Here is a 25,868-nt window from a genome sequence, read left to right as displayed (position 1 = left end):
AGTGGCTTGCAGGGTCAGAGTCCTCAGATCTTTCTGGAAGGTAACTCCAGAAACCGTGGCTTCTCATTTTCTGTCAGTGGTTTAGTAATAAAATGCCTGGAGTGTGAGAGATACGTGGCCTATCAGCATGGAATTGGAGGGCTCAGCCCTGTCTTGGAGGACATGAGGCTTTGGAAAATCTACGTAAAAGCACTGCTTGGAAATTTTCTTCTAGGGCTTTTTAATATGTAATTTCTTTTTCCACTCCATATTGTGTGCAGAAGTATGTTACATCATCGTGTGTTTTTCACCTGCACGTCCACGGAGAGGAGCGGGATAAGCACAGTTGTGCTTGTCCAGCGTGTGCAGCGAGCTGGGGGTGGGTGTGTGATGGGGGTCACAGTCCCCTGGTCGTGGCAGGGCTGTCACCAGCGCTTGCCAGGTCACGGGTGTGCGAGACACAGCGTTGTGCAATGCCTGTGCAGTGTAAATCAAAGAAAACAACCCCAGTGAGCTAACTGAGAAAAGGAGGGGGGAAGATCCACCCCAGACCACTGAATGTAAAGGAGAAGGGAGGGAAGAGAGCATTTGGGGAGTGGGGGGATCCCCATCACTCTGCTGCTCACTGTCCTTCCCTACTGCTGCATCTCCATCCCTCGGAGGCTCCTGCAGAGGAGGCTTCGCTGCCTGTGGTGATTTATCGTCGGGGCAGGGTATCCTTCCATTGGCACATCTGGACCGTCCCTGCTGATTTTCCACTGGAACGTGGCTCGAGCCCCTTTGTTTTTCAGTCTGGGCTGCGGACATGCTCTACCGGCTGCCAGCTGGACGGCCGGCACCTTGGCCCACTCCCTTACAGCCTCTCCGTCTCTTCTTTGCTTTTCCCTTCTTCCCACCCTTTCTCCCCCTTCTCTTCCCCCTCCCTTTTCCCCTCAGTGATGGAAAAGCAGTTCAGATTTTCCAGGTTTACCGAAAGGGGAACAGGACCGGAGAGCAGGCGTGCCGCCTCCAATAAGTGTTTTTACGATTCTCCTCAGTGTGGAAACTCCCCTACGGGGTAATGGGGTTTCCGACCAGCTTCAGCTCCCCCCTGCCCTAAACGGGGGCAACCCCGCTGCCATCAGTTCATTAGCATTATTTTCTCCGGCAGTGGAGCTGCTCCCATCGGCTGGGCAGCAGCTGTGGTGGTTGATAGCTGCTGTCAGGAGCAGGTTAAGGATGGGGAGGAGGAAATATGGCTTCGAGCTACCTGAGCATTGATGTTTAAGTTTGACATCGCCAGGGCTGGAGTTAGTCAGGTATAATTTAAGAGGGATCCAGCATTTTACGGCCATGGCTCGTCTCCAGGGAGCCAAGTATATTTTGGATCTGGTTAGTTAGAGCAGGTTGCAAAATAACACCTTTCTTATTTTTAAAAAATACTAATAATTAAGAAAATATTTTGAGTTAGGAGAAAAGAATGTTCAGTTATTGCCAAAATTATCATTAATACTTTTGCCTGAAGGCTGAACAAATGAAATGATATACAGACGTTTTTCGTGCAAATACATGTCTGTTAAGGTTTTGGACAGGAAGGGCTTTCTCAGTGGCTGCAGTCTATTTCTGTGCTGCTGATCACCCCAATACAAACAGCTGGAAGCATTTTAGAAAAAAGAGACGCAGTATGCTTATCCTTCAATTTCGGGAGTTATGAAAGCTTGACAATTTTTAAAAACACTTATTTTTGAATCTTAAAAATAGTAAAGCTTGTCATAGAATTCCTACTGGTGTTTTTTCATTGAGAAGTCTAAAAGAAGCAATGAAATAATCATCCCCACTCTAAGCACCAGTTTAAATTGGCAGTTAGAGAGAATTGATTGTTTTTAATTGAGAAAGAAAGCAAATATTGTCAAGTTATATTTCTACATTTATTGAATATGAATCTGATTTTGCAGTTGCTGTAATCGATGGGAAACATCCTGTTATGCTCAGCGTGGGGTACCTGATACATGGTGCATTTATCAGCACCGCAAGCTACAACCATATATGGCTGTTAAATGCAGAATTTCTGTTTGCACCCTGTGTTTTGAGGATGCACTGAAAAGGAGTTATAAACTTTTGAAGAAATCGTTTGGAAATTCACAGTTTTGGGAGTTGAACGCAATTGATAAAGCTGTGTTTATGGTTGCTTTTAAATCCTTGAATTTGCTGAGAGCATGCAAGTTGGATGGATGGATGCTGCAGAAAACATCAGGTTGTAACTCTTTCTGCTTTGCTCCCTAGAATGTGAGAACTTCTTGGAGGATGGGCTGAGTAGCGTCTGTGCCTCATCACAGGGTGTCCATAAAAGAGAGTCTGGGAGCGAGTCTGACCTCTTCCCCTTGCCTGGTGATGGGATGGAAGACCTTGTCTTTGGAAAGGTAGGAAAGCCTGGTTGGGATATGGTTAAAAAAGCTCTCAGTCATGATTTGATAAACCTGTACTGCAGATGCAGATCATCTTGGTTTCACTGGTGAGTTAGAAACCTGGGAGTGATTATCCTGGAACAAAATAGGTAGGAAGGATCTGGTCCTCTTTTCAGATGCAGCAACATGAGGGATGTATTTACTTGCAGCAGAATTCCAAAAACTGTGCAGCCCCTGATGTTGAAAAGATGAAAGCAATTTGGACTGTCCAAGAGAAAATCAGGTGCTAGAGGAACAGTTGAAAAGGTGGATTTCCTTGCAAGGTCATGAGGGATTGCACAGATGGTATGAAAGCCATCTTGAACTAATGTAACAAAGGGCTTTTCTCCAGCACGCCCTGACCTCTGCACTGACACCTTCAGAATCATATACTGTACTTCTCAGAGGAGATGGTGTTTTTCTGTGAATTCACTGTGACTCCCTGGATAGGAAGGAAACACTCTTGATACTTAAAGCCAATTCCAATGAATAGTTTTGTTGCCTAGGCAACATACCTCTAGTGCCTTTTTGCATGCAAGTAGAAGGAAAATGTTTTCAGGTTTGCTTAAAATCAACAATAGAAGTCATATCTAACCTTAGTCATCCCTGTGCCCTTTGTGTTGCTCACGGTCGAGAAGGGGAAGGAGGAGTGGGTGAGACCTGAGGTTCAGAGTCAGCCTCTTGAACAGAGGATGCCTCCCTTTAGCATCGCTCTTCTGCAGTCTGCATCAGAGCAGCCTGAATCTAAGCAGAGAGTGATTAGGTTTTGCTTTTTAAGAATCATCTTACTGGTAATTTCTATTCTTCCTGCCGTAAGTAGATGATGAAAAAGCACCCAGAAAGAATAGAGGGATGCAGAATCAAAGAGGATGTGAACCTTCCTTAGAGCAGCCATCACGTTGGTCTCAGCTCCATGAACTCACACACTTAGGTTCAGCTCCAGCTTACCTGTTTGAGCAGGCACGGTTCCTGCTCTGAAAAACCAAACTTTTGGAGTAGGTTTCACACTTGCTTTCAGAGAAATGTATTTAATGAAACAAAATTCTGTTTGCTTAAATCAAATCAGATGATGGTGAATATTTTCCAGTGGGACGGGAAACACCACAGCCCAAGCTAAGTGATCTCATGTGCTATAAATGAACAGTCAAGTCATCCTTAATGCATGCGGTAGGGCACAGCTTTCCCATCTCACTCTCCAAGTGATGTGGGACCCTGGATTGTGAGGATATAAGGCTGTTTGGCAGAGCAGAAGACTGTCTTCAGTTTTCTTGTGTAGAGTGGCACAAATTATGACAAACAACTGCCATTTGAGCCTGACTTAATGTTTGTATGGGGATGTGTGGGAGAGGAGTGCTGTGGGAGCACAACACGTTCTATATTGTGCAGTATTTTAGCTTTTTCCCATTCTTATGTTGAAAGTTTCCCTCTCCGAAGATGAGAGAGAAAAAGTAAAACTTAAGAAGAATAGGTAACGCAGTGTAGTAGGGATGCTGCAGGGAAAAAGAGGAGGTGGTGGGGAAAGCAAATGTTCCGTTACCAGTGGAGAGCAGGCAGAGAGAGGAAATTATTTGCTTTGTAGAAAGATAATTTCTGAATTTGGCAGCCTTTGCATTGTTCTCATTATGCAGTGGATTGCAGACTTTATTTACAAATGGGTTCAAAAGGTTCCTGAGTTGAGTTTAGGAAGTTGTTCAAAGCTAATCTCAACCTCAGTTGCTTTTTGTGTCTCTGCTGACTAACTCTATTCCTTGTCTCCTTTCTCAGAATTCACCTTAGTACCTTTTCTACAGTCAAGGTTATTTTGAGTAGACCCAGAGACACTGGTTTAGTCTTGCCACCTTGTTCCTTAATTCAATCTTTTTTTTTTTTTTCCCCCCCACTCTTGAGCCCAGCTGATAGAAATGCAAGTAATAATTTTTTTTTAATAACCACTAAAATAAGAGCTGGATGTAATTTTTCTTCTGAGTAATATTATAAGATGCATGTCTTGGTTGTGTCTGGTTAGTTATAAGCCTATTAAATGGAACAATTTCCATATCAAATCAGGAAGAGAGAGAGCGTGTTTATGAATAAAAAGAGGATCTCAAACCTTTCAGTGTCATGATGATTATTGTTATTACTAGTCTTGTTCTTGTTTCTCCTTTGTATGGAGCAAGAATTGAACTTCTGTCTATTAGAGCTGTTTTTTTATAGATTCATAGAATCACAGAATGGTTAGGGTTGGAAGGGACCTTAAAGATCATCTAGTTCCAACCCCCCTGCCATGGGCAGGGGCACCTTTCACTCGACGAGGGTGAGGAACGCCTTATCCAGCCTGGCCTTGAATACTTCCAAGGATAGGGCCAAGCATCCCCCCCGATAAACGCACTGAGACCCAGAAAAAAAAAAAAAAAAACCCACACCAAAAAAAACCCCAAAAACAAACCCCAGAATGTTACATTGATTACATATTATTGTATAAATCCGTTAACTGCTGAATGGACTTGAAGAAATTTAGGAAGAACTGTCCAGGGTCTCTGGGCTGCTTCTGTAGGCATCGCTTGAAATTCATGGAGATTAAGCCCTGGTTCTGTCCCAGGACCATGGAGAATTGGGGTCTGTGTGCTCACCTGCTCTGCAGGTACTTTAAACTGTCCCTGGTGCTGGGTGCACGGGCTCCTTACCATCTCCTCGCTGTCTCCTATGCCTGTCTCCTGATTTTATGCCTGGACAGACATATGCTGAGCTGCCCAACATGAGCTGCCGGGTTCAGGGAGCTTTAACACTAAAACCTGACTTGTGTTTTCACACTTCAGAGGCCGTCACTGAACTCCAAAAATCGCTTCCAACATGAGGTCTAAGGCTTCAGCAAAACGTTTTATTTTTTTGTGTCAGTGCTTCATTCCCATGTCCTCATCATCCTGCTTTTCCTTCTCCGTCTCAGCCATCTGGGCAGGCTTTGCAACACCCTCCTTGGATGATTAATGCTGCATAAGGTAATTTCTCACAGTCATCTGGCTGTGTCCTGGGGCGTAGACCATACGCTTTGCTCATCTTAACTTTTAACCTGCCACTGAAATTCAGTGTTACTGGGAAGATTTTAATGTGCCTCTTGGGAAATGATTCAGACTAAAGGCCCTTGGGAAGTCAGGAACCCACAGAGCATTGTCAAAGGAAGGGGTTGCAACCCTTCAACTCGGTTTAATTTCTGCCTTTGTTTTCATTTGTTCAAGGAAATACACAAATACATAAATATTTGCATTTATTTTTTCAGAATTATTGTTTCTTAACAAATAAAAAAAGCAAAAAAACCCCCAGCAAACATGCAAAAAAAAACCCCATACCTGAAGGAATAAAAGTTTAAAGAAGAAAGTCTTTCGCCAGGGGAAGACACCTCAACTCCAAATCATAAAAATTATCATGAAAAATTAATAGGAGGCCACTATTGAGGTTAATTTTTGGGAGCCTGGAGTCATAGGCAAATCCAAATGAAAAATGGCTCTGCTAGATTATATGCCCAGCCAACCAAACATGTTGACTCCTTTAGTGCAATGGCATGCCAAATACACTTCAGGATGCCAGGGTTTCATTATTTTTCATCTTTTTTTTTAAACACTGTAACACCTTTAATGTCTTTGTCATGTGGAAGATCGGAGGACAGAGTAAGTTTGCGTGTTGTCATCACGAAAACAATTGAAAGAGCATTTTAATTCCAATTATCAAGATCTCCTGCAGATGGGAGGAATTTAGTTGAAGAAGTTATCTCTGCCTCCACCATCCTGGTGATTTCTCTTATCTTATTTCATATTCATGAAGAAATATGTCCGTTCTTTCTCAGAAAACTCACTTATGTCTTTTTTATCTTATTTTTTTCTTACTAACTTCTCACCAAGTGCTTTTTGTGAAGGCCAAGAAGATGCCCATTAGCACATGTCTGTAAAGGCTCTTTTAGCCATGGGTTTTGTGGTCACAGTTAACGGTTGAATTCATTGAGGTGCAGTGCAGCAAGCCTAACTTGAGGAAAATTAATCTCATTTAATGCTTTATTTTTCCTGTTGGAAAAGAACACATTAGAGAACCTTTTCTATTCTGCAAAGAGGGTGTTTTCTTACTCAAAGAAGAATAAAGAGCAGTGCGTGTTTACTGGCACTTGGCCAGGTAGCTCATTTTTTGCAGTTTGCTACAATATAGATGCTGCTCAGATGTCAGCCACGCTTGGCATTTTGCAGACAGAGTCCTGATCTTTGATACTATTTGGTTTTGTTTAAAAGAAAAAATAATAATAATTGAATGAAGACAGAATATTTTTAGAGGAATAAGCATGGGCTGCAAGTTCAAGGGAATTGTTTATTGTGTTCTGTGGTTCTGATGATCAAGGTAAAAGTTAAAATGGACCAAATATACTTTGCATTTTTCAAATATCTTTTTGAACTGCACTTTACAATAGACACCCTAAATCTTCCCTTAGGTGGGTTTTGTTGTGCATTTTAAACTGGAGCAGTATTCTTATCTGGGAAACAAAACTTCCTCTTTTTACTTTAATTCCTCCCTATGTAGTATGATGTTCTGCACTGTTGTCACTAGATTTGCATCTGGATTTCATGTTTGCAAACTGTCCCGTCCTTCCCACTGTGGAGCGGGCGGGTAGTCCTCTCTCCTCCTGCTCTGCTGCCCTCATGTCTAACGGTATTTTCCTGTGTCTCAGAAAAGTGAAACAGACTGTTTCCTCTACTGAAGGACTATTATCCACATAATAACTACTTAATTTGTCTGGATTTAAGCAATTCAGTAAGGTCTCATCATGACTCACACAAATATCAGATTATCTTGAATAAAGCCAGACATCATCAAAAACTTTACAGTGCATCCATTTCAGTTTTCTCTTATTTTAACTTATATTTACACGTGTCACATCCAATAGTTTACGGTATGTTTATTATTAAAGTAATTACACAAATTCACCATTAATCTTTGCATTCCTCACCCTGAAATGCATGCTTGGGAAGGATATATTTTTAGTGTGTTTTTTAATATTTTGTGTGTGAAAGGTATATTGTACTTCGGTGTTGTGCTGTGGGCGCTGTCTTTCCCCACCCCCTTTTTTTTTTTACTTTGATGGATGGGAGAGGGGCAAGAGTGCGACAGCAGCTAATTTAAACCACCTTAGGAACATTATCGTGTATCTGTTAAACCAAAATGAGAATAAAAAATAGCCAAACTGGAAACGGGGCTTCCCTGTAAATAGCGAAATATTTGGTTAGAATACTTTTAAAACATCTCAGAGTCTTTTTATTCAGTTTAACAAGAAGCTTTTAGCTTGTAACGCGTGCCCATCAGAAGCACAGAAAAGCAGAAGTGTCTGGAGCATTTAACACCACCACGCTCGAGCGAAGTCAGGGCAGTGGGATCCAAGGTGAGGCCTGCTGTGGGGCAGCACCGCTTCCGTTCATCCTGCCCTCCATGGGTTTTGATGCCCATCTCTCCCTTCTGGGAATGGGGTTTCGTAGCCCGTTGACTTCTGCCAAATGAGAGCTGACAGCCTGCAGCTCCTTGAGCACTCAGCTTCTGCTGAGACCCACCAAGCCTGCTATTTGAAGACAATTAACCGCTGTGGCTTTGCTGAATAGTCTATTATGTATGGTCTGACAGATCATTCTGCCTATTATTATTTTAAATGATACAGTGCAGGGCTCTGCAGGAGAATAAATTGAAACTTCCCACGTCAGTCCCTCGGGGCAAACACCATTTGAGACGGAAGGTGATGTCAGAGAGATGCTCGTGTTTTTTCATGCGAGCCACGGGGCACACAGAATATGCGCAGGCTCTTCTCGGGCTGTATGGTCAGCGTGTGGCCTTTGGCCAAAGAGAACTAGCTTGGCTTCCACTTACTGCTTTTGGAGCAAACGAAACCAATGACGCAAGACCTCTAATACAGGGCAGCTCATCCGGTGGAACGCTATCAATTACGGTTGGATTTGAAAAATGCTGCAAACGCTGGCATTAACTCTCTGCTTAATGGAAAGTAGTGGGGGATGGGATTTAAGGCTTTATTTTTTCTGTTTTCTGCTGCTGAATAATTGTCCCTTTCGTGCTGCATGATGCAATGCAACGATATGTTGTCCTTGAACCCTCATGGCTGAGAGCTACTAATCCATCCCGGGTCCCCCAGGAGAGGCTGGAGTTTGTCATCAGGAGTCATGATAACCCAGTTTCCCAGTCATCGCTCTCCGTAAACCGTCAGCGGTTTTATGGCACCTTGACTGATAACAGGTTCAGCCAGAAATGGTGAGAGGAGCAGGATTTGCTGTGCAAGATGAAATGTGGAATTGGAGAAAGGAAGGCAGGGAGGAGAGGACCTGAACTTGGGAGCCCAGGGTTATGGCAGCTAGGGACTCGTGCAGGGGCAGAGATTGCTCTGCAGAGGATTTCGACCTCTCTTAAAACCAGAGCAAAAAGTCTCACTGTTGTGATGGTTGATTTGCCTCATGCTATCAACTAGGAGACATCTCAGCTTGTGTGAAATATAAAGTATTTGCATTTATTTAAAATGTTAAATGAATTGACTTCATTTGAAGTGTTCGAGGCCAGGTTGGATGGGGCTTTGGGCAACCTGACCTAGTGAACCATGTCCCTGCCTATGGCAGGGCGGCTGGACTGGATGATCTTTAGTGGTCTCTTCCAACCCAAACCAGTCTGTGATTCTACTCTAATACATTTTTTATTTTTCCTGACCCACAGCAGCCTGAAGAGGAGCAGTCTGCCTGCGATGTCACCAGCTCCAGTTCCTCTGCTGATGACACCATGTCCCTGGAGAGGAACTCATCCCTGGGCAGCGACACATTCCTTCCCTTCCCACCGATGGTGAACTTTGTCCAGCCAAAGGACAGGCACAGCCTGGATGGCAGCTGCAGCAACATGGCAGCCTCAGAGGGAGGAGAGAAGGAAGAGGAGCTGGATAGTATCACAGATGTACCCACTCATTCCTCTGTCTTACGAAACTCCATGCGGCCACTGTCACCTTTCCGTCGACACAGCTGGGGGCCGGGGAAAAATGCCACCAATGAAGCAGAAATAAATCAAAGGAGGTGAGTGAAGAGCTGCTTTGATTTACTTTGCACCCACTCGTGCATATTTATCTAAGCTTTAGACTCGACATGATAAAACAGGAAACCGGGATGTCACTTCTGGTTGTTTCTTTTTCACTTAAAGGGGTGAAAACAATCTCCTAATGTATGTTTGGTTTTGAAATTAACTTCAGGATTAAAGTACTTAATACCTACAGTGTGCTTGAGCTTTGCAGAGCAAATGGAATTACCTTGAGACATGTCTTCCATTTGATCTGTCACCACCTCTTTCTACACCAAGGGCTTTGTTAAAGGAATTACTGGAGTGGTAAATCTCATTGGCCACAAAATAAACACAACCATTATTTCTCTGACTTTAGTAAGAGAGAGCATAGGTACCAGGGTTTTAAAAAAAGGTAGGGAGGCTCCTCATAATGGTGAGAGTGGGTAGTCCCTGTTTCATGGAGTTGGCTCCCCCTCAGTCTCATGGACAGTAAGTCCCACCCAACTCATCACCAGTGTCCCCAGTGATGCCCAGAAGATTCAGAAGGGAAGTTTTCTCATTTGTTCTTTCAGAAGACACAAGAGGGAGAGGTCTAACAGCCATGTGATCATGTAGCTGCTGTTGGCAAGTGGCTGAAGGAAGAAAAGGTGCTAAGCCCCCCATTCTCAGTGGGGAAAAAGGTGAAGGAAGATGCACACCAAGATGGTAGTTGGTGTATGGTTCCCCACTGTCTGTGCACCATTCAGCATCTGGGCTGCCAAATGCTTGGGGTCAAACCCTGCGTGTTCTGAAACCAGTGAAGGTTTGGTCAGTGGTTTTTAATTGCCAATTGTTTTAGCAGGGTCAGGGTGCCGTAGCCTCCCACCCCTCCAGTGTAGACCTGCAGCTTACAGAGGCTGCAGGCTTAGGCGTGCAGCACAGTGCTGCTCTCCACACTGCCTGCTGCTGTCTTCATGGCTACGGGTCTGCTTTTAAGATAAATGGAGTCATTGCACTTGGTGATGCCATTAAATTAAAAAAATGACCACTCATAGTGGGTACTTGGTGTGTTGTTACTGCCCAGTTTGGACAATCCAGTGAGGGCAGCAGCCTCGTATCCGATATGTATGCATCCTTTAGATGTTGGGAGTGTGCATGTCACTGAGGAGTATCATAGACCCTTCAGATTTTAAAGCCAGTGTTGAAAAACATTCAGAAACATAGCAACATAGGGTGAAAGATGGTATTATTGTTGTTGTTGTTATTAGTGTTGTTGTTTAGCACTGCTACATTTTATTTGCTTAATTTCTGTTCCCCAGGTAATATTTAAAGAAATTAAGTAATACCTATCTTTGTAAAGCTGCAAAAGACAGCATGCAGGTTTATGACAGACTGAGTCCATAAGCTCATAAACTCATTTAGAGAGATTTATTTTTAAGCGTAGGACCTGTTATGTAAGGATTTCTGAGGGTAATAAACTGCATAGCTGGCAATTACTGGCTAACACTTAACAGATGGGGTTAAATTCTTCTGCATCAGACTTGGGAGGCTGTTTCTGATATGGGAAAATACATTAATTGTAAATGTAAGAAAATTTGAGTTAAAGGAAGAGTAATTATTCTCATATGTTCTTAGATACAGCTGCTGCTCCATAAGGATAGCTGTCACACTGGTTAATTAGAAAAGCAAAGCTGTGTGGGTCTTTGCTGCTGATTTGGTTTCTGTTTGCTTTTATGTTTCTGTTCCATAGGAAACAGATTAATTTGGGTTTGTTGGGGTTTTTTTTCTTTTTTTGTTCTTTTCCTACGTGGCTGTTGTGATGTTGAGATTCTGGTTGCTTAGTGAGCAACAACAAATACTGAGGAAGTGAAGCCCAAACAATTGACTTTCATACAAATCATATAAATTCAGGGTGTTTTCCTTATTTATTTCACATGCAATAGGTACTTTTCCATTTAAAGGGGAAAAGCCCTTATTGTAATAACTTGGCTTTTGCAAACCTTGGAAGGGAAGTAACACGGAGCACAAGCCTTAGCTAAAGTTTGTTGTGCTGATGGGCAGGAGCTGTGCTGCTCCCTCTGCCTGCCAGCCCTTGTCCAAGCTTCCTCTTCTCCTTGGGCACCCGTGGCACTTTGCTTTGTTGATGAGGAGTTCGCACTCACTGAATGAGCAGAAAATGAACCACATAAAGTGGAATTGCCACTAAACCCCAAGGACTAGAGCTGGGCTGCACAGCTGGGAAGAGGAATGGGGTGGCATCAGCCAAGCTATGAGAGGTGACTCCTGCCCTAGCAAAGGACTCGCGGCCTGGTCCAGACCTATCCACACCAACAAGTCTTTCCCACAGTGGAAGGGGTATCCAGGTCAAGCTTAAATAGAGCTGCTGATACAGGGCCTGAAGAGCCTACGGAAAAAAATCAGGTTTTGTAGAATTTGGTCTTTTCCAGCATTACAAGTTTTCTGTGTGTAAGAGGGATGAGCATAAAAGGTTGTTCAGAAAAAAGATCAGAAGAAATGAAGAACCTGAAAGAAATCAGAAGAAATCATCTTAAATAAAACGTTAAAACATGCTCAGTACCCCTCCGCTTCCCCTCTCTCCGCAAATGCACTTCATGGATAATCCTCATGTCTACATTTTGCTGTTAAAGATACAAAGAAAACTAACAAGCTGCCACAAAAGGATGTTCATCCTTCACTTAATTCCTGACATTCATAGCAGATTTGAAATGCCTGTCTTTCAACAATGGTGCAGTGTTCTTAACGCTCGGGTCTGAGGACAGAAACGCTGGCATTTTTCACTGATGGATTAAGCGCTGCGAAACTGGAGCTGGTGTTGGTCAAGGTTGCTAACAGCTTCTGTCAGATGGTTTGTCCTTACCTAGACTGACTTGACTTTGGCAGCAGCTCAGTTGTAACGGGGTCAGTACCTGTGAAACCTTCTTTCTGTACCAAAAAGAAAAAACCAAACCAAAAAAAAACCCCAAACCCACCAAAAGCAGATTTATTCATTAAAAAAGGAGAGAGGAGGAAAAGAGAGACCCATTACTTCATTTAGTATTTAATGCTGTGTTTTCTCTGTATGTCCATTCCCTCTGTGTTCATGGGTTAGGGATGTTGTTCCTTCAGCTGCCATTTGTTCGGGTTTTTTTTCCATTCAAGCTGCTGACCCACTCTCCATGATTCATTTTCAGTTCAATGCGAGTTCTGGGGGATGGTATAAGGAAGCCTCCCATTCATAGGAGAAGGTACAAAGCCAACTAACAGTGACTGACTGTTTTGCGTTTGAATGTCTACTAACTCCATACTGTCATGGTAGTAAACCTGTAGTACCTCTCAGAGCACTGGCGCTGCGCATCCCGCTTGGCTGCTTTCCCTCTCCAGTCTGACCCAGGGCAGTTTTTCTGACCCACGAGCACATGCTCAAGCCATTTTCTCCAGTACGATAGGTTAATAAACTGGAGAAATCTCCGATATCGTTTTGTTGGCCTTTGCCATAAGTAAGATTTGGAGTTGTATTAAAAGAATTGTTTACCTGCGAGCATGTGCGTAATTTGGATTTAAAGCACATCCAAGACTCCTGCCAAGACTTGCAGGAGAGGCACCTGGGGAGGGGATGCATCAGACACGATCTCAGAGTTGGAGAATACTCTGAAGATCTGCAGCTGGTTGAATTAAATGGCTTTAATTTTGCTCTTTTGCTGCTTTTATTATAACCATCTTCCTAAAAAAAAAAAAAAAAAAATAGAAATTAAGATATGTTTTTTTTCTTTACTTCCACGTGGTTTTCTCCTGTATAGCAAGCTTGCAGTTCCTCATCCATCACGCAGATAGGCATTTTCACTCACGTAACCTTTGTGTCGTCTGTTAACATTTAAAATAGGACACTTAATTTTTGACACAGCAGACATGTGGACTGTCCACACTTAGACATTTTTAGGCTAAAAGAAAAGACAAGTTTAACCTCTCCCCATCAGTGGGTCAACCTCTTATCTCCCACAGCCTGCTACCTCTTCGCCTGTGGCAGGTTAACTTGGGATTTCACGTCCCTTGGAATGGATAGGGTTATATGTGTGTAAACACACACATGGAAAAAATGTTACCATGATGTTATTACCAAAAAAACCCACCGTGCCTTAGCATGCATCAGCATAAATAAGCCATCTGAGCAGGGCTGTACAGCTCAGGAGAGGGGTCTTAAAAACGAATTTTTAAAAAAGGCACAAGAGCAAACATGGATTTCTACTTCTACGAAACCACTTTATTTGCATCACTGTGCAGGAAGTGCAGTGCTCCTCAGCTCATGCAAATCAACATCTTTTTACCAGTTGTCTGTTAAGGCTCCTCTGTAGGAGCTGTGTTAGTATTTAGAGTCATCATGTCTGGAAACACTGCACTTACATGTAGAATAAAGAAAATGTCTCAAATAGGCAACCTAAAATACCTAGTCATATCTGAAACGTGTGGTAATTCTTTCATAAGCATTCTTTCTGGTTTCGTTTTGGGGTTTTTTTCCTGGCCTCCCAACCGTTTTGGTATCCTCCTCTCTAACCCTGGTTGCAGAGCAACAGCCTGAAACTAATTCCAACAGTTTATGCTCTCCCACAAGGCTGATGTATATAATAGCTCATCCCCCCTCCCCACGTCGTCTTCTGTAAAGGGGTTTTGCATGCTCTGCATTCATCTCGTTCAGTTTTTATGGCGTTGCCAACGGACTGTGGGTGGCTCCCCAGCAGGATTGTAATTCTGTAAGACTGCTTTCCACAGCCTTTGCCAAAAGGTCTTTTTTTTTTTTCTCTCTCTGAGACCTTCTACCACTTCCAGACTTCCTCCTACATATATGCATGGCTCCTCTCCTTCCCTCCCTCCACTCTTGCCCTTCCCTGCAGTTTTAGGTTTTGGGATTCTCACTGTAACACAGCAGTGGTCAGGAACAGAGGCATCTTTTAAAGTGCACTATTTGGTGTGAATGTTGCATCGTTCCTTTAGGAAGGAAAATCCTCTTTTCTTCAATTGAAAAGTTACTACACAAGAATTACTGACTTTTGCAAACAAGTCAGCATCACTTGATGTTGACTCCAAGGGTCCACCAGGCCCAGCAGTCTTGGGGCCACAAGCAGATCATCAAGGGACCTTAAAGATCATCTAGTTCCAGCCCCCATGATGGCTGAGGGGAAGCAAGGAGAGGTGAAACACGAATGATAAATTCCTTGGGATACTTTCCTAGCCTCCATCTAGGTTCTGCCAGGCAGGTTTTACTGACCAGCTGGGTGGCTGAACTCAAGCCTGAGAGTGCAGACTGAGGTGGATGATGAAGATGGGTTTACTCTGGCCAGACCTTGGTTCTTGTATGATCTCAAGAAAGTATTTAGCCCCCCCCCCATCCCTCGCTAATACTATATCTGCCACCGTGGTCTGTCATAGAATCACAGAACGGTTTGGGTTGGAAGGGACCTTAAAGATCATCTAGTTCCAACCCCCCTGCCATGGGCAGGGACACCTTCCACTAGACCAGGTTGCTCAAAGCCTCATCCAGCCTGGCCTTGGACAATTCCAGGTTTAGTTGGATGATGAAGTACTTGGAAATACTGGCATGTTATGGGAAGGTATGTCTTCATGAAGAATGCTTATGGTACTGTGCTGGGAGCTACTGGTGAAGCATACCTGGAGCTTTGGGGTGCAAAGCACAGGTATTTTGGGTATATCCTCACCCAATTAATATCCCTAATGAAACAGGTTGCAATTATCTGTACCCCACCATTGAACAACCATCAAACCCTTCCTGAATGTTTCCATTGCTGTTCTATGTGTGGAAACTATACGAGGACTTGACATGAACTGATGCAGTCGGTGGCTTTAACCTTCCTCTGTGCCTTCTGAGGCTTCTGGCATTCACATATCCTGGCCCAGGGATGTTTAGACTTGTTCTGTCCTTTTTGTAGGCTGCTGGCCTGGAACAAAGCCTGCTCTGGCCTTGTCCTCTCCTTGTGTGGATCGCAGGCCAGGGGCTGGGAGCAGGACTTGTGCAGTGCTGCGCAGGCAGATCTGTGCTGATGCAAAATTCCCTTCAGACGACGTATGTTTCCTGGACAGCTTTTCCAGGATTTAGGGATCCTTTATATGTCATAGCTGACAAGAAGATTGATTTCTCTATGTCTGCAAAATCTGCAGTTGGGCCATAAGCTGACAGAGAAAAAATAACATAAGCAGTATTTAAAATAACAGCCAAAATATTTGCATTCTGTATTTGCATTTCTTATGTCTTTCATGATGCAACTTAGGACTCTTCTGGGGTATGGGAGCTGAAAGGTTTTCTAGTCAAAGACCTCTTGGAAGGACTCTTGATTTAATCCCAAGCTAATAGTATGATGAGCCTGTTTTTTGATTCCATCCTCTTTCACTGGTTTGCTGTGCAACATTTAAGAGTGTAACTGTTTCCTTATTTTTCGCCGTGTATCCTGAGGTTGTTAATACTTGTATGGAGGGGACTGAAATGATTTAATATCTGTAAGGGATTCTTTTCCTGATCTGGGGAGGAGAGGTACCAGAAAAATACTAATCATTACTAACACAAGGGCTGTGTGTGACTACTTGTGTGAAATTAGCTTTGGTGTGCTTCAGCCTTGTTTTCCCAAATAACCTCTCTCCCCAAAAGGAGCAGTTTCTCCAGTACATTGTATACTCACCTATGGGATCAGTTTGGGGGAAGGATGGGCTGTCCTGCTCCCTGTTAGGTGGTAACCTCGGTCATTTGGGGCACTCTGGTGTGTTCTGGAAGCCAGAAATATATAGTAGCTACTTCATTATTTCTGAGTTTGGTTGTTTGTTGGGTTTTTTTTTTAAGGTATGCAAGAGTGAGAGTTTTTAGCATTTCCCCTGTTCTATAACAATCCGATAATGACAGCCCTTTTCCTTTCTTTGCCTCTTTTGATGTTCCTAGTTTGAGCTGGTGTCCCTCTGGTGTACAGTTCATTGCCATGGGTCCTGACTTTTCTTGTAGAAGGTACGGTATAAATAAACGTGCAGCAGCAGCAAAGGAGCACTGCGAACACCCTGTCGTCAGCTTTTTGTGCCTCACCTTTTTCCCTGCTGCTCTGTCTGAAGCGTGCACGCCTGCGTTTGCTTCGTCTGCTTTTTCAGCAATTAGTCTTGGGAATGGGTTTGCTGCACTGGGGTGCAGATGAAGGTGGTGGCTGCTTTCCATTGGCCTCGCTGTTGGTTTGAGCTGCTCTATTCCGTGATGGTTTTAAGGTGTGGTTTTTTTGCAGCAGTGATTGTAACGATAACTGTGACAGCCAGAGAATCAAAACAAGAGTTAATGTGATTCAGCACCGCTTTGTTCTGGATGGATCTCATAAAGGATTTAAGTTCATACAGACTTGCTCTTTGTAAATTGAAAGATCTAGTTTTTTCTTCAGAGAGACTAATCATGTAAAATTTTCTGTGGAAAAAAAACCCAAAACAATGTAATAGCCACTGATGAAAATTTCCAGGTACTTAAAGCTTGCATCTACTATAGAAAGTCCCAGAGTTGAGAATGATGCTTGCAGGTCAGTTCTTTACCTGATGTTGCCTGGAAGCTGGTCTCCCAGATATTATAGCTTTATAGCTTTCCCCTGGCTGTTCTTGCTAGTTGTGGGTAGAGCTACTAGACTCTTTTTGTGAAGACCAGATATTGAGAAAGAAGTCTATCTGTCCTTCCCGTTCCTGATTTAATTGCATATGGTCTGTATACCCCAACCATCACATTACAGACCAGAATCGCCCACTGATAACTATTTTATGAGCTAATATTTTCAGTTTTGAGCTGTTTGTGTCAGAACAAACTATATGATTGGGTTTTTTTCCACACTATGTAATGTTGTTACCACCTTGGGATGCAAGAAAATAAATATTATTCTGCCCTAAGTAATCAGTATAAATGGGACTGATTTCTCTCTGCAAGTGTTTTAGAATAAACTTTGTAATGCCTGCTATTGATACACATTGTTGAGTCCAAATCTTCCTAAAGCAGATTAAATTGTAAATGCCTTAACCAGTCTTCTTTCTCGTTAACTACTACGAAAAAAAATCTTTACAAACTTATTAAATCTTCTTATTCAAGGTTTATTGCAGTGTTTCTTTGAAGGTGCATATTTATCAGCTACCTAATGCCTCTAAAGGAATGCAGAACATTAATCACTACTGTGCAAGTCTACCTGAATTTAAAACTTCTTTGGTTGCTTAAATAATCTGTACAGTCTATAGTGTGTTTTCCTTTCATTTGTTTATATGACAGCTTGTTGGCCACTTAGATGTCATGATTAGCCTCAGGTTGGGATATATATCCAGGGCAGGCCTTGCTTCAAACCAGCAGGACTTTGTGAGCTTCAAATCAAACATCAGCCACGGGGCTGTGCTAGTGTACTGGGAGGTGAATCTGTAAATCTTGCACATTAGCCCCAACGGGCAGTGCAGTGGGTTTATCGATGCTTGGGCCTGAGAAGCAGGAGGGTCACACGCAGATTGTTAGGGCCAAGATACATTGGATGGGAATAGTCACAGGTGAAAGAGGAGGTGTTTTGTGTAGGTGAGCAGCATCTTTCTGTAGAGGTCACTTATCTATCAGCAGCTATCTCTGCAGAGGTTGGCAAAACCTTTTATTGCTACCAATTCTGCAAGCAAAAGTTTGGTATTTTATTTAGCTTTGATTATGTCTGGCTCCATTGGACAACACCTAATTTCCACAGCAAATGATAAAATAGAATTGATGGGCTGATGGAAAAAACCATTTATTGAATTAAAAATGAACAAACAAAAAACTGAGAAAAGGGAAAAAAGAAACCAGTTTTGGCAGAAAGGAGGGCCTTAGCAGTACCAAAGCTTTGTGCAGTGGCAAGTGCTAATTAGATTCAGGGGATGTGTCTGCAGAGATGAACATCACAGTCAGCCCAGAGCTGATTTTGTGGCTGCTGGGAGGGGTGTTGTTCCAGGACAGGCACTATGTGAGGTAGTTTATTTGAGTGCCGTTATTCCAAGGAAGAGCCTAATAAAAAGCTGATAATGAGAGTATGTGGAAATATCAGAACCTTTAGAAGGGGTGTTTCTAGATTTTCCTGTGCACTGCTCAAGAAAAATAAGGAAAAAAACCCACCCAGAAGGCAGTGCTGTTGACTAGGAGTTCGAGTGTTCATTCAAGCAACTAGAATGTCTCATTAGAGGCACAATGATGCTGTTATTCATTCTGGAGGAAACAGAAACCCCTCCACTGCTATCTGCACTTGATCGTTGAGAAGTGTCATGCTGAGGAATAACGCCAGCATTTCCCTGCACAGTTCAGTTAGTGACTGCCTTGTGGTTTACACTCGAAGGTGCTCTGTGCTGAAAGGCATTGGTCCCTAAGAGTTTGTCAACATCTAACCTCCGTGGTTTCTCCTCAGTTACAGCCTAGAAGGCCTTGCTGGAGATTCTGGAGAGAGCAAGAAGCCTTCTGCAAACTTGGAGGCTTCTTCTCTGAGCTCCAAAGACCTCAGACGGAGTCCACTTGCCAACAATCAGTGCGGGTCCCTGGTCTTGCTCACTGAAGAACTGGAGCAGGGAGAAATCAGAGACTATGATCACCAGGTAAAGCTGTCTAACAACTCTTAAATGTATAGACAATGCTACATCAGTGTTTTGGAAGCAATCTTCCCAAGTGACAGTCTCACTCTTACATATATAATATTATTAAAATCTTCAATCTTTAACACGGAGGAATTTCCACAGTGTTAAATTTGTTACTTGGTTCTTTGGGGAAACATGGTTGATAGGCGAAGTCTTAGGGTGAGAACGAGAAACTTCCCAGTTTTCATCCACTGATTGCGTGACTAATACTGGAAAAATTAATAACTTTTTAGCATGGAATTAGGGATACTATCAATGGCAGGTGTTGCAAGGCTTCCACGATCAATGCTTATGCTGCCTTTTGCAGTCATGAAATACACGCAAGTACCACGTAGTAATTTATCTGTTAACGTTTTCAGGTTTATTTTCATATCATAGGAGGAAAAATAAAGACTTTTTTTCTTTCATAGGCATAACCAGAATCAAAAGGCCCATTATTATAAGCAACAGTTAAGCAAATTGCATATTAAGAAAATGTAGAGCCATCTCTCTGGAGCAGGACTCTTTGATAGCTGCTAAGGTCAGATAGGCCACAGTATTATGAGACTCTGCTTATTTTTATTAAAGAAGCAATTACAGTCTTAAATACTATAAATATCCTGGATTTCTGAGTTTGAAGTTTGAGCCATAGTATTTTCTGAGTTCATGCCAGAATCATTAGCCAGCCAGTGTGTTTACCTCATAGAGTCACTGCTGTTCATCAAGGCGGTAAACTCATCTTACAAGATCTGGCCTGTATAGCTGCTGAGACTCTCATGTCTTCTCTTGCTTTAAGGAATGGCGTTTTTGGGGAATGGACTGCTAAGCATCACATTTTTTACCAAGTTGAACAACAGTCTGGTTATGCTGAGGAGCTGGAATCACAGCAGTAATTTCAGTGGCCATCAGACACTTAACAATATCTGTCTTGTAATATCTTGCAAGAAAGTCATGCAGTCAGTCTCTGTTTGTTGCATAATTAATTGTCTTATGCTTAGAAGTCAAAACAAAATGTTGCATTTCACCTGTGCAACACCAATTACATTTTTCATGGTCCTTGCCTTATACTTTATATGGGGATCATTTAAATTTTCTGCTGTTTGAAAGTGAGAATTTCAGTAAAAGCAAACACTGAACTGTGTTCTGAAGGTGGGATGGTGCTGTCATTCTTAACATATTTGCTCACTGTGGTTATTTTCTGTTCTGCAGATGCATCAAACATCGCAGCCGCAAGGATTTAATTTCTGTTCTTCCACTGTTTCATCTCCACTGACCAAATCTATGTCTCTAATGTCAATTAGTAAACCAGTGATGGACAGTGAGTAACACAGTTTTCCCTTACCCATTTTGTCATCTGTATTATTAAGTATATCTTGATACCTTCCCAAGGCAGAATTTGCTAGTGCCTGCTCCTGCTTCCCTGTATTATGTGAAATACGTGTTTCACCGCTGCATGTAGCTGTGGGTGGAAAGGCAGAACTTGTTCAGTTTAGATCCATGTTTTCTTCTTCCCAGTTTATCCCTGGTATTTCCAGTTCCATTGGGGTTTTTTGGTGGTGGTGGGTTTTTTTCTTAATTAGATTACTGGTACAGAAACTATGATTTATTGTTACTTAAAAAAAATAGTTTGAATTTCTTCCTTTGATGTCAGGTAAACCCCACTTGAGATCTTGTTTTCCTACGTACAGACTTTTTTGAAAGTTGATGTATGGAAACTTGAGAATCCATGCTGTGGTATCCTTGGGGGAGTTTGTTGCTATTTATTTTGATTTAAATGTTTTGGGGTAGTTGGGTGTAATTTATTGAATCTCATTCTTGAAGAAAATAATGAAAAATGATTAGGTGAAATTTTTCAGTTTAGCTTAATAGAAGCTGTAACAAGCCCTTAATTTTGCAACTTCACTGAATTGATTCTTTCAGCTGAAAAAGTCATTCAGATGGCTGCAGCTGGATGTGCTTAGGAAGGGCCATGTTACACATGTTTTCATTTTATTAATTGCCAGCCAGAAACTGTACTGACATTTTAGATCACATCTTGTCAATCAGTGGTGGCCTCTCATCTTTTCCTCTTTATTAACATGCTTCTTCCTTGCAAAGCTGAACAAGGGGAAGGTGAGTTTAAGAAAGGTGTTTTATTTATTTAAGAGGCTTGCTGGGGGAAGCTTACAGAGATTATGCTTTGTAGGAGAGGTTTTTAAATTCTTCGCCATTGTTCTTCCATGATTAAGAAGCACATGGCCTAACTGTCCCCAGCAGCGGTCACCAAAACAGAGGCAGATCTGTCCTGTGAAAAGGCAGCTCCTGCTCTGTGCAGTGGCGTACCGCCTTCCTCCTTGGGCTGAAGGCCTTCTTTTTTGGGGTGTTTTTAAGCAATCAATTTATTGGCATTGCACCCATTGCTAACCAAACGCCATAACTAACTCAGCTTGCTCCCAGAGAACTCGCTGTCAGTGGCTGAGAGAGCCTGGCCAGCTGAGGCTTCTCTCCCTCTCCCTTAGGTCTTGCCTTCAGGCCCGTGGCGGGGGTTACAACAGTGGAGGATTTGTGCCTCCATCTTGAAGCCAGACAACTTGCCGCCTTTCTGCTTTTCTCTATCTTTGAGCCACGTTAAAAATGCCATTGAGGCCGTAGGTGGTGGTTTGATTATCCCATCTTCTAGATTGGGCCTAGCCATGGTGGTCTCAATTAGGGAGCAGGAAAAGAGGAAGTGTAGTAAGCTTGCCTAGAGGGCCTGTGGAAGAAATAGCGGGTTAGTCTTCTGCTTTGAGGTGGGTGTCTGTGAGGTTTGGACACTGAAGGTAAAAATTATTAATGCTTCTGTGAGCTTTATTTTTTCAGTAGTTAATTTGAGGGCACCTCAGAAGGGCCTCATTTTTATAGGAAGGTGGTTTCTGAAAATCGATGCATTTGCAGCAGTTGATGAGAGCATCCAAAAGATTACTCACCATGAAAATTTATGTCACAGATTCTCTTCCCAACTCTGACACTTCCCTGACTTTGAAAACTTCAGTAAATCACCTTATTCTTCCTCAGTCACTTTGAAAGAGGAATAGTGTTATTTGAATTGGGACCATAAGTACATGTGGAGCAGCTTAGGGCCTTTTACAAGAAGGACTCTGTATATAAACTCCCTTGTATCACCTAGCTTTCACATTCATATTATTGCAGCAGAATATTTCAGAGTCATGCAAGAATCAATCGTTGATTTCATGGAGTTGAATTCTAGAAAAACATTATTCACTCATTCCACTTGCATAAATTTGTGGTAGGTGTTAAAAAAAATTTCTCTGTTCCCTGCAAATCTATCTGAATGGGAAGAAGAAAACAAATTCTGCACAAAAGCTTCAAAAACTAAATCCAAATGAATAAACATATGGAGGGCTTTCTCTTATTTTTCCTGTTTATTGTCATACGTACTGAGGCAGGAGCAATTTCCAAGACTGAGTTTCTAGCCTGCATTCCATCTGATGTCTCAGATGTTCCGCGAGCTGCCGTGGCCATTCACAACTGTTAATCCCTAAGCATTTTATAGAGAGAGGTCACAAGAGCTGTTGGCTGGAGTGCTCGGAAGACTGCTTTCGGCTTTGGAATAGCAAATTTCCAGTGTGGAGCATTGTTATAAAGCCAGGAACTGCTATAAATAAAACCACTGAAATGGAAGTTGAACTGTGCTGGAGGAGGTGGTTCTATTTACAGTAAAGTATTATTGTTCATCTTGACTTTTAGTCTAAATAGACAGCAGACTACAGAAGAAAGCAAGCAGTGATGCCTAGTCATGTTCTTCAGGTCTGGGACATTTGAAGAACTCCTTTGAAATGCAGTCTAAACAGAACTAATGCATGAATCTTGCTAAAATTCTTCAATTTAAATGCCTTTCATTAGGTCCCTCTAGGGTTCTTCTGCTTACATTGGATAAGCGTGCACGTAATTTTAGTCAAATCACCTCTAGGCGGTTGGCATCTGTGAGTAATGACTGCAGAAAAATTTCAGGGGAGTGTGCTTTGCGCTGCTTGCATTGCACTGGGTATTCCTCGGGTAATGGTTTTATATTCTGAATTCACTTTTGGGGTATGATATTAACAGTACAAAAATTTCTGTTTATGTGTGGCTGAAAGGACGTGTTTTGTCTGAACAGAGTAATAATTGCTACTTTTTTCTCTTGGAAGTTTAACACTGATAAAGTCTTTAGGTTCTTTTCCCTGTTGTGCAAGAGAATTGATTTAGCCATGCCATGGAATGGCTTAAAAGTGCCTGAATATATGCACTGAAGGTGGGGGTTTTTTTGATGTCACAGACTGATTGCAGAGTTTGGCACTGTGTTTCGTAGACATCTTCCAGGCAAGGACAGGAGAGGGTGTAGAGGGGCTTTTCTCCTGTTTAGACAGTTTCTTTAAAACAAGGACTGTGAGTTTTAGAACAGAGGAGAAGAGATGCTTGTTTTTTCTGTTTTATTTTGGAAGAAAAGAAATTTAGGTGTGTCTTTTTTAAATCTGGAAACTTTGAAGGGCATAATATTATCAAAATGTTGGGGTTTTTTTAGATACAGGTGCCTGCAGCCTCCCCAGGTGTATAAATTCAATGCTTCAGATAAAGTATCCTTGCTATACCCAGTAGCTTTGGTGCCATTTAACTGCAAAAAGCACCCTTAAACAAATATCATAAGTTGTTCTAGTTTGATTCCCTGGCAGTTACTTCAGCAAGGCAAATGCCCTTTGTCCAGAGAACCACTAAGTTGTTGGTATTCTGTTTGGGAAAATAACTGTTCACATGTAAGTGCTCATTAAGAGTTCTTATAAGAAGGTGATAGCAAGGGTAAGAAAGCTCAAACCTCAACTCCATGCATGCAGTGAGACCTGCATCCTCTGAAACCAGCGTCCTCTGGAATTTGCACTTTCTCAATCCTTTGTTTCTTGTGGCTTTTCTGAAGCCAGCTGCTTTGCAGACATTTCCTTTGCTTTGGTTTTAGTTTGCTTTGGCTGCCTTCCTCTCCTTTTTATTATTAAATGCGTTTTCAAGCATGCTCTAATGTCTGCTGTTAACCCACTTCTCAGCCCAGGGCCGGACTCGACCATCGCGACGAATCTCCTTCTCCTTCAGCATCTCTCCACTCATTCCTAAGTCTAAAACTCTCTTTTCTATTGGCTCTTCTTCCAGTGATGAGGAGGAGGAGGAGTTGGATAGTAAGTAATCGTTTTCTGTGCATTGCAGCCGTTATGGGTGGAAACAAAGGGAAATCTGGTTTTCTGCTTTAGACCTTGAAATTTCACCTTGCAAACATTGAACTAACTTCTCCATTGCCTGGTGTCTAATAGCATTATCTTAGTCCTCTACCTGAATGCTAACCGATGGCAGAATAAAAGGATCGTAGTCCAAAAAGAGTCTTGTACGTCAGCACTATCATGCCTCATCGGGTTAGGTGTGGTCAGTATCCGTGTGGCAAATATCAGCATCTGCCACTCCGACCATGGATACAGGCATTATCTTTTTATTAAAACCAAAATACTTATCTGGACAAAGCCCTGATACAAAGTCCTGAAAATCTTGGTTACAACTTCACAGTTCCCCTGCTGAGCACAAACCATACATTGCAGCCAAACACCTTAAATCGTTGGGCTGTTCACATCTAGGTCCTGATATTATGATCAGAACAGTGGTGTTGGGAAACAGGCGAGTATTATGTGGTAGCTTTTTTATCCTCCTGCAAACTGCATTGCTAAAAGAAACCCACTAAGGCAGAAGATGGAATTCAAGTGATTTAGACTCTTGTTTTTTTCAAATAGACTTATCAAAGATAATTGAAAATGCTTCCTAGTTCTTACGCATGTTTTATTAGACTGTTGAAGTCAACCAGAACATGGATAATTCTAAGGAGAAAATTCAGGGCAGCCGCAGTAGTTGGTTCAAATAAAAGGTTTGCAAGGAATCTAGCCCACATCCCTCGTGTCCGTACTGGGATAGGGGAATTTACTTTCCAGTGCAGTGAATTTTGGTTGCTTCCTGAATTTAAAAACTCTCCACACCATCCATGTTGTAGGTGAATCTAAATTCTCCTCCTTTCCATTCTGAGTCTTCACTGGGAGTTGGTCCCTTCCTACAAGAAAGTCCTGTACTCTTCCCCAGTGCGATACTAGCCACTTCCATAATTAAGCTCCTTCCACTTTGCTCTGTCCTTCTCTTCTACCTTTAACAAAACTCACAATTTATTGTCCCTGTGATGTGGGCTGCAAACGTGCAGCTGTGCCTTGATGTCCTGCTCTCATGGTACAAAGTGCTCTTAGCTAAGCTTCTTGGTGGATTTGGTTTTTCAGTTGTGGGTGGTTTGTTTGTTTGGTTGTTTCATTTTTATTTTAATTTCTTTTCATTTGTTTTAAGCATCCAATCAATTTCAAATAGTCATGTTAGGAAATAGCAATTTGGAGGGGCATTTCTGTTAGCCCTATTTATATTCTCTCCCCCCACAGTGCTGCTGTTACCTACCAATGAGCATTTAAAGTAATGTCAGATGCTGTCTCAAACAAAAATACACGTGTTTTATTCCCTCATATTTGAGGGCACTGTGGTGACTTTATATAAAGGTTGGTTTAGCCACATCTGTTCAAAAGATTGCTTTGGTGGCAATGGGCATTTTTCCTGTAGTAATCCCAGACCAGTTTGTTTATTTTTTCACGTCTTCAGGCTTCATTTCTCATATGAAGATGGATGTGTTAGCAGGGAGATTGCACTTGCATTTCGGTTACCGCTCCTCAGCCTCTCCATGCCTGTTTTTCTGGAGACTATGGAGAACTAGTTGCAGTTTGTTGCCGTGAGATATTTAAGTTGTGG

The 25,868-nt window shown here is 42.3% G+C and overlaps 1 protein-coding gene across 1 annotated transcript in view; it reads left to right on the top strand.

The window, feature by feature from the left end:
- AKAP13 (A kinase (PRKA) anchor protein 13) overlaps positions 1 to 25,868 on the top strand; it is a 69,534-nt gene that overhangs the window by 11,532 nt on the left and 32,134 nt on the right. Inside the window, exons 3-7 of the mRNA XM_010159235.1 lie at positions 2,242 to 2,378; positions 9,123 to 9,466; positions 18,845 to 19,028; positions 20,256 to 20,364; positions 24,098 to 24,226. Coding sequence (XP_010157537.1) covers positions 2,242 to 2,378; positions 9,123 to 9,466; positions 18,845 to 19,028; positions 20,256 to 20,364; positions 24,098 to 24,226 — 903 coding nt within the window. The remainder of the gene's footprint in view (positions 1 to 2,241; positions 2,379 to 9,122; positions 9,467 to 18,844; positions 19,029 to 20,255; positions 20,365 to 24,097; positions 24,227 to 25,868) is intronic.

Source organism: Eurypyga helias, unplaced genomic scaffold (genome assembly GCF_000690775.1).
Source record: "Eurypyga helias isolate BGI_N326 unplaced genomic scaffold, ASM69077v1 scaffold9279, whole genome shotgun sequence".
NCBI classification, from domain to species: Eukaryota; Metazoa; Chordata; class Aves; order Eurypygiformes; family Eurypygidae; genus Eurypyga; species Eurypyga helias.
This window is presented reverse-complemented; position numbering and strand designations above follow the sequence as displayed.